The following is a 9,552-nucleotide window of genomic DNA, read 5'->3' as shown; positions in this document are numbered from 1 at the left end:
CCCCCCAAATGTTTGTATAACTTTACAGTGAAATAGGGGAGTTGTAACCATAAGATATATCGTGGCCTGGTGGAATCTGGTACTTTTAGGGTAGGCCCTATGTAGAATTATTAGTATAATCTTAAAGCTGTTCATTTGTGTTGTTTTTGATGAAATTAAAAAAAGACCCATCCATCTTGAATACTTGCATTTGGAGGAGGCGGTCTTCTCTTAGGATCAGAGGTAACATAAGGGAGAAAATGGCTGCCAATGTTAAGTGACTTCCAAAGCTTGAGTGTCTTTGGAAACTGCATATTTGCATTTTTTGTGCCTTTCATATCAATGTCTATCAGTGAAGTCCACACAGAAATGTTTTCATAAATGGACATATAAGGTGTTTAGCCAAAAGAAAAGATAAAAATTGCTCAATGGGCAGAAAAATCCTTGTTTATTTGATTCACAAGTCTGGCCGGCGCCTGATGCCACTCATATACCGTACTGTGCATGCACATCTGTCTGTATAAAGAGGTGATCTTTTATCCATGCATTGACATACATGCTCTCACACACTACCACACACTCCACAAACTTTCCCTTTCAGAGGTGCTCTAATAGGTATATATGGGTACAAAAGGAGGTGGTTAAAGAGCGCCACTGATAGTTTTTACTTCTTTTCCCTAGCTCAGAATGACTGTATTGCATCAAGAATGCTTCACTCTACTCAATGCTTCACTCTACTCAAACGCATAATACTACAGTTTTCAATAACATGTAGGCTTACCACATATAGATAGGCATAGACACATACACACTCACCGAGGAAACAAACAGTTCATTATGGCATAGGCTCCAGGATGGCAACATATTTTTATGGTCGGGCTTACAGATATGACTTAAGGAAAATCCATGCCGCGCAGGGGTAATATGTTATTGTGAAATTTGATGTTTTAGTTTGCTAAGATGATGCATGCATTTTATGATTATCCCTGTTGTTATTGCAGTTTTTTAGAGTTTTATTTATGAGACAGGACATGTGGAATTATTTAGATATCTTGGAATTGGTGGATGGTTAGGACATCATGTCTATGATATGATAAGATAATGTGAATATGCATGCATGCATGTGCTTAAGTTGGGGGGGAGTGTATGGTGTGTGTGTATGTTAGGTTTGAGTGTTTGCATGTGTGCATATTATATTTTCTTTTTTTTTTGTTTTCTACAGTTGCGTATACTTCTACCTGCTTGATGAGGAGTATTCAGAGCAAAAATCAAAGATGGTCTCAAGATCTAGTGATGCGTTAGATTTTGTCAGCGAGTCACGGAGGTTGCAGGTGAAGGCTTGTGCCGATAAAATCTTCCCAGCTAACATCAGCATGCGACTCCGGATCACGGCCATTGGTGAGTGCCTTCAGGGACTGAATAAGTATCAGTGCTGTGATCCCGAGCTCATTCCTGTACATACATTTTCTTGACCGTTCTGCTCGACAAGTGCACACCTGAGCATGCAGCAGTGTAAATCTAGCCATTGGTCTAATTTAGCTCAAGTGGAAGTCACAGCCAACATCAGTCTGATGATTTTAGCTTACACTGGGTATTTTAAAACTTTATTTTATTATTTTATTAACTGAATGTCAATGGAAAGCATCTACAAATGCTGTTTTAAGCATTCGGTTGAAATTTTTACTCAACTGGGTTGTTAGTTGTGTTTGTCCTGTTTTTTGTTTTTTCCTGCTTTCTCTAAAACTTCATTTGGGATACTTAGTATTATTTGGGACTCTTATAATAGATTACTTTGTTTCAAGGGTTCACATTTTTCCACCACCATTCTTTAGCTGGTATTGTTAGTGTTGTAAGTCTTGATCTCTGTCCCTGAAGAATTTCTTAAAACACCTGATCTTAATGTTGCATATTTTACCTTTTTGACTTTTTTCCATTGTCTACTTGTTCTGTGCCATATATTCTTCCGTTTCTCATTCTTTCCATAATTAATGATAATCAAAGTGGTAGAGAAAGCCCTTAGTTCAGGGAGGGAGATAGAAATAACCCTATGCCTTCATGCATTACCATCATGCATTACCACATTTAAATGCTCAATGCTTTTATTTTAGCCATCAATATCTGATTGTTGTATTTGTTCTTCAGAGAAAATTGAATACCTGAATGAAGCCGATTGGTCCTACTCTGCTAGAAAGACCTTCAAGAGCCCATTTTTTCCAGAGCCTTACAAGCCTACTGATGAGACCTACAAGTACCAGATCTTTGCTCGACCTGGCTACCCATACATTGTTGTTATTTTTGATGATTGGGTTATTTCCCCCTGCTCTAACGTCTCGGTGAGTTGTTAGGCTGTTCATTTTCAGAGGCTCTTACTTCTCTTTTGGTTACAGTAAAAGATATGATGACTGCTCTCTAGCAGCGTATGTTTAGTGACTTGACACATAAATGCAGTTTTCATGTGTGTATGGGATACATACATGCATGTCTACAGGGAGATACTGGTAGGTTCTACTTCTTGTTATCTTCATGGGTTTTTTTCTGTCTTGCTTTTCCCTGACACTAAATAATTAAGTGATTTTTATAAATGTGCTTACCAAAACAGCAAATAGTATTTTTTTAATGTTGTATCATGACCTTTTTTTTCCCCTTCTGAACTTTATATTCTTTCACTTCTTTAAAACACTAGTGCATGCCTCTAAAATGACCTATTTATGTGTAGAGAAGATTGTTCAGCTGATATTTTATTTGTTGACTGGTTGCCGATTATTTGGAACCAAATTCTGTTGATATGATCGTGGGGATGCTCTCAGCAATCAGACTATCGTGTGGTTCTTCTTTACTCTCACGCTCTCATTTCTATTTGTTGATGTTACTCTTTCTTAGTACTTAACTGTTATGTAGTGCTACTGTCACTATGTCGTTTTTGTCAGTCGTACTATTTCTTAGTCCGAAACGTCTATAATATATGAGGCATCCTGATGAAATCAGACACTCGCCAAAGTAATTAAATGAAAGAAATTAGCTTTTTTTGGCTGATGGGCAATTTTTTTCGAATTTTTTTTTTTTTTTGGCTCAACACCTTTTATGTCCATTAAAAAAATTTTTTGTCTACACTTTACTGATAAACATTGATTAAAGGTACAAAAAATGTAAATTTTCAGTTTTGAAGGATTCTCAGGCTATGGAAGTTACCAAACTTTGGCAGCCATTTTCTCACTAATTTAACCTCTGAAACCTGTGGACCCTGATCTCTTTCGGTCGCAAATATTTCGACTTATATTCAACAAAGAAAGATATTTTTTTCTCCGAAAGGAAAGCAAATGAACAGGCTTTAAGAGGATACCAATAACCGCCTATGCCCAAAAACTGACGAGCGCCTGATTCCACCGCGTCGTGACACATATATTAATAAGTCGTATTGATGTGCCCTTGTTTACTTCAACTAGAGCAGTGTCTGAGAATTAAATTCAATATTGAATGAATAATGTGTCGTTTTCTCTCTCAGGTTATCAATGGCACCTTTTATGGGGCAGACGCCACACTTTGTGATAGTATGTTCCACTGTTGCCCAATTCCACGACGTGCAATCCAGTCCACAGAGCCGGTGATGACGTTCATTTTTAAAACTGGAGAGAACAGACTCTCTGGACATTTTAACTTTTACAACGGCTTCAAAGCTACAGTCTATTCTTACTCCAGTAGGTTATCTTTATTGATGTGAATTTTCATTTTTTTCTTAGAAAGAGATTATTTCTGACTTTTGAGGCAGGTTGTGTAGGTGAATTTTTTTTATCTCTAGAAATTTATCTTACACAATCTAGAGGGGCTTTGATTTTGCTCTTTGGGGATTACTTGCATTCTGCTCAAAGTTCTGTCAAATTCAGCTGTGGTCTGCTATGCTGTTATGTTAAATATACCATAAGCATTGGAGTATTTAAGATCTATTCCGGCTTTCGTATTTTGTTGGTGATATTTGAAGCATTTTCCTTTTTGAGTACAAAAAGTTGTAATGTTATTAAAGTGGCCCCAGCCAAGGAGATGGGAGCAGTTTACTGGGTTCTAATCTTAAGGGTTATCTCTGTTTTGTCCACTGTGTACCTTTTTTCGTAGATCCTTTATCCTTTTTTTTTCCCTGTACATTTCCTCATCGTAAATGTTGCTGAGTTAGAAAAATATTTTTAGACATTAGATTTTTGTGGCTGTGTGTTGTGAATTCATCATTATTAGTGCGTGAGTACTCCATTGTTTATTAGATAATTCAAGGTGATAAACTGAATGAACCTCCTTATTCTGTTCCTTTTTTTATTTTAACTTTCTTCTTTCATTTTCATGGTGTTGTTTGATGGTCCTACTGGTCATGTCTTATTTGTCCTCTTTTTGTGCTTTTTCTTCTATGAGTATACAAAATGAGCCTATGCTATAGAAGCTAGAACTCTCTGAGAAAATATATTGGGTTTTTTATTTTTTGTATTCCTCAAATTATAACCTTTGATATCGACGTAAAAACTAGTATGATTTACTTTCCCCAGACATTGGCCAAGTCCCTGATATCCGCACAGGTTGGTAAAACTCTCAACACAGTGACTGTATGGTTCAGTTCCTTTCACACTTTTGTCGTGTATTTTTTTAGAAAACAAAAAAACAAAAAGTGTCAAAATTAATTCATGATGTCATTAATATGAGCTATTCAGTCATTTTCATTGCAACATATGTAAATGTGTTTGTGTATGTGTGTGTATGTTTGTGTGTGTGTGTGTGTGTGTGAGAGAGAGAGAGACGGAGAGAGAAAGACACAGAGAGAGAGAGAGAGAGTTTTTGTGTGGGTTGATGAGTGTGTGTGCATATATTACTATTATGTTGCATGCTGCTAACAATTTCTCTTAGTTGAGACCCGGAAATATTCCTTAATCTTGACTTGTCTTATAATATCTTATAACATCAAACTTGCTAATTTCAACTTAATTTGTTTGTATCACTTTCCATCTAGTGATAACTTTAAATAAACAAACTTTTAATTTATATGTGTTATGACATGGTGGAATCAGGCACTTGTCTGTTTTTGGACATGTGGAAATATTGGCATCACCTTAAAGCTTGTTCATTTTTCTTGCTTTCAATGAAAAAAAAAACCCAGAATATCTTCAATAGAAGTTGAGATATTTGCAATTGAAGGAGATGTAGGTCGCCTGAATTTAGAAGTGAAGTTAGCGAAAAAATTTCATAGCTTGATTGTCTTTGGAAACTGAAAATTTACAATTGCTGTGCCTTTATAATCAACGTTTGCCAGTAAAATCTACGCAATGTTTTTTTTAATGGACTTAAAAGGGGTTAAACCAAATTTTAAAAATTCAATAAAAATTGCCAAACTGGCGGGAAATTTCCAGTTTCTTCGAATTTATCATTTTGAGGAGTGCTTGGTTTCACCACGATGCCTCACATATTTGAATGGAAAGTTTTTCCTTTGTGGTTTTTCAGATTGTGGAGGTATCATCACAGACCCGGGAGATGCCATCAGTCTTCTGTACGAGGCTGATGGCCATGACCGGGACTGTATATGGATCATCAGGGTGGCAGATGGTTATCAAGGTGTATATGTGAACCTTATTGAATTTGATGCTTCAGGTGAGATACAGATGTAATTTTTTTGTTTTACCGTTGGTAAGTTGTTGTTGCATTGTAGTCATAAAAATCCTGCGAGGATGTTCGACTAATTACAGAAGGCATGGGTCTCTCTGTGAGATGAATTAGATGTTGAAGAGTGCTCATGAGTGTCTTGTGTGTGAGACAAAAGTGAAAGGCTTAACTCCTTTTCCTCAGCAAGCAGCACCCACCCAGCGGCTTTTAAAAGAATAAAAGTTTGGAGGCAGCCCAATTTTTGACAGGCAGCCCAAGGAAATAACGTGCCATGTCGTGTACCGAGAAAGGTATTATGTTTTCCATACCTTGAACCAAAAAAAACAACTGCAACATTTGAATGTACTTCACACCTTCTTTTCATTTTTCAGGAAGAACGCAGTCTGATGGGTTCAGCTCCACGACTCCACGCTCTTTGGAGATTCGCGGTGGACTAACTTCTGCGGGTGCCAAGCTGTCTCTCCAATCCTCTCACATCTCGGGCACAGGTTTCTATGTTCGCCTTCGAGGAACATACACACAGGAGTCTACTATTCTTCTGGCTTATTCTTCTTACACATATGGTGAGTGTAACACACTAATTATTTTACTTACTTACTTTTATCCACCGCTTATACCCTTTTGGGTGTCGCTAAGTAATTAGAGATATAAATACATATTTACAGTTGAACTGCCCGCTGAAAGCTGGTAATATCCTCCCTTTTTCACCAGCAGGGCTATTCTCCTTTAACCCCTTACTCTGCTGTGCCGGTGAGCTGCTTGCTGCGGCTGGGGCTGATTCCTTGGCCATTTATTGCCTTTCTACAGACTGCAACAAAAGTTAAAGACCACTCGCATACACCCTCGCAGCACAAACAGATATAAAGCAAAACATTTGAAATTTCAAAAGTTAATGGAATCATTTCTTAATAAAATCAATTCAATTTCAGAATGATGAAGTTACGAACTTAGGCAATATGTCGCTCGGAACAACAGTACCCTTCAAAAGAAAAATCCAGGAATTGTTGTCCATCACAGTCCGTCCAAAAATGGGTGTACCCACCACGCCGAGCAATGCAATCAAGGCAGTGTCGCCTCATGGTGTTGATGGTGGTGGCAATGAAGGCCTGAGGAAGGTTTGCCCACTCCTGCTGCAGGATCTGTAGCAGCTCTCGTCAGTTAGCTGGTGGTGACTGGTGCTGCTGGATTCTCCGGCCAAGTTCACCCCACACATTCTCAATGGGGTTGAAGTTGGAACTTTTTTGCTGGCCATGGCATTCTTATGATCCCTATTTGTGAGGCAGCGTGGTGGAATCAGGCTCTCGTCAATTTTTGGGCATGTAGAGTTATTGGTATTATCTTAAAGCTTGTTCAATTGTCTTTATTTGAATGAAAAAATATCCATTTATCTTGAATACAAGTCTCGATATTTGCAAAAGAAGGAGGTGGGGGTCATCTGTTTTCAGAGGTAAAATTAGTGGGAAAATGGTCGCCAAAGATTACTTATTTCCTTAGCTTAAGAGTCCGTGGTAACTGAAAATTTACATTTTTTAGGCCTTTTATCAACGTTTTTCGAAAAATCCAGACAGAAATGAATTTTTTAATGAGCATGAAAGATGTTGAGCCAAAAAACAAAAATTTGATAAGCATTCACAAACCTGCGGAAAAATGCAAGTTTCTTCACTTTGATTATTTCGACGAGAACCTGATTCCACCATGGTGCCTCACATTTGCCTGATGTGGATGCCGCCACACATGCACATCTTTTGGGTTGACCATGAATCATGACTCATCTGTGAACTACACATGGCCACCATTGGGCTTGGGTCCATGGTTCATGGGCCCTGCACAAAGCGAGATGATATGCCTGGTGTCCTGCGGTCAGCCTAAGTTTCTTGATTGGATGCCTGGCACGTATGTTGCAAGCATGCAGACAACGCTAAATGGTCTGGGAGCTCACCGCCGTGTTAGTAGCAGCACGCTTGTGATGCCTGATGGGCTGTTGGCGGTCGTTGTCCTCTGTTGCAAGGCCTGCATGCGGAGGTATCGGTCCTCTCTCTGAGTGGTCTTCTTGGGTCGACCTGCATGTGGGCGTTCTTGGACTGATCCAGTGTCTTGATGGCGCTGCCTCAGGCGGACAATGACAGAGTGTGACACTGCAAGCCTTCCGGCAACTTCTCGGACTCCAACTCTGTCATGCAGCCATGCCGTAGACCTGGCATGATCAAAGTCTCTCAGCTTTCGTCTTGGTGGCATGTTGATGCGATACTGGATTTTGTGCAAACGGTGGCTTATATTGCCACTAAAGTGTGCACAGTCCGAGACGATACGTCCATTTATCAGGTGCACCAGAAATTTTAACTGAGGAATGTCCATGGTGTCGCTCACAATAAAAAACAGCAAATTTGGCTAAAAATCCCCAAGGATTTTTGTGCTGCACGTGGTTGTTTTGCCCCTTTAGGAAGCTTTGCAGTACGCGTTGGTGACCCGTGAACACTTTCAGAGCAAACAATTGTAAAACATTCATTGCTGTCTTTTTTTTCGGATTAAAAAAAAAATTAAGGCTGTCTGTCAAGGTGATCCTTAACTTTTGTTGAAGTCTGTATTATAATTCTACAAATTTATAGGGATTGATAGTGATATGTTCTTACACTGAGACGGTGGCTGGAGCAACTTTCTGGTTCGTAATGTAGATGGGGTGCTTCCACAAACAAACCAGTCTTTTCCGGAGTGATTTCTAATGATTGCTAAAGTGGGCTGGTTTTGTTGGTAGGAAATGTATAATATTTTTTCTACAAAGAAAAGGATTCCCAGATGTAAAGTTGTCTATTTGTGTTTGCCCTTACCTTGCTGGATAGGCTTGAAAACTGATTTGGGAAAGGGGGGGGGGGACTAAAAGTAAATTAATTGATTTGTTTTCTACACTCTGTTCACATCATCTCAAGCAAAGTCAATTAATGTAGGAAGAATAAATAGTGTGGCCTTTATTAATCCACTTGTACATCACCTATGCCATTTATTCTCCTTCTGACAGGCTGCTCATCCCGATGGGACTATTTCTTGTGCAAGAACAAACGATGTATCCTGGAGCGGCTGACATGTGACAAGGTTGACCACTGTGGAGACAATTCTGACGAAGTCTGGCCTCAGTGTGGTAAGTGTGCTGTTCCCGAATGTCCCACTGATGACTGCTGGACCGTGATTGTGAACAGCTTAAATGTGGTCAGCAATGGCGTTTTAATGCTTGCAATCATATATTGTATTATCTGTGCTTGTTATTTTGTTGTAGTAAAAAGTTTCCTTTGTGGCTAAGTAATATATGGCATCTTTTTTTTGTTGTTGTGGATATTGACTAGAATGGACATTTCTTGAATGATCAGTTGTATAATAGAATATGTTCAGTGCAAGTAGCTGTGTACAACCAGTGAACACCAGTGGTTTAGTGACAATTCCATGCTATTACGAAGGTTTCTGGCAGAAATATTTCATGAAGAATAAAGAGTTCTCTTTTTTTTTTAGAAATCGTTTTGATAAAGCTAAGGATTTTGGATTTTAAAATATTTTTGTTTTTATTTTTTCTTAAAATGAACCAAAGGTCAAAGATTATAACAATGCTGATCTTGATATTTCTGTAAAAACTGTCTAAATGATGTGTAGAGAAAGATTTATTTATGTTTACTCATTATCTCCTGCAAACCACTCCTAACGGATTGCTGTGAGAACCACAGTGCCGGTTAGCCGCTAGCAGCAGCTAGGGCACATTCCTGTATGACAACTTCGACATTAAATTATTTTTCAGCAATTGCCGAAAATAGGTCTCTATTACTGGGAGTTCTTTCATTTGATAAACAACAATCAAAATATGTTTACTTGTTTTGACTTAATGATCTAGTGAACGCATTTCACTTGTATAGATTTTGTATCAAAAGAGGGTCTTGGCATAGTGGGTTTACCCCCCCCCCC

At 38.6% G+C, this 9,552-nt stretch overlaps 1 protein-coding gene across 1 annotated transcript in view; it reads left to right on the top strand.

The window, feature by feature from the left end:
- Positions 1-9,552, top strand: part of LOC101856879 — a gene marked incomplete in the record, with an annotated part of 25,957 nt that overhangs the window by 11,355 nt on the left and 5,050 nt on the right. The window contains 7 exon segments of the mRNA XM_035969035.1: positions 1,202-1,377; positions 2,122-2,312; positions 3,482-3,674; positions 4,506-4,535; positions 5,452-5,598; positions 5,982-6,173; positions 8,624-8,743. Of these exon segments, the coding sequence (XP_035824928.1) occupies positions 1,202-1,377; positions 2,122-2,312; positions 3,482-3,674; positions 4,506-4,535; positions 5,452-5,598; positions 5,982-6,173; positions 8,624-8,743 (1,049 nt within the window).

This window comes from Aplysia californica, unplaced genomic scaffold (assembly GCF_000002075.1).
Source record: "Aplysia californica isolate F4 #8 unplaced genomic scaffold, AplCal3.0 scaffold00108, whole genome shotgun sequence".
NCBI lineage: Eukaryota > Metazoa > Mollusca > Gastropoda > Aplysiida > Aplysiidae > Aplysia > Aplysia californica.
This window is presented reverse-complemented; position numbering and strand designations above follow the sequence as displayed.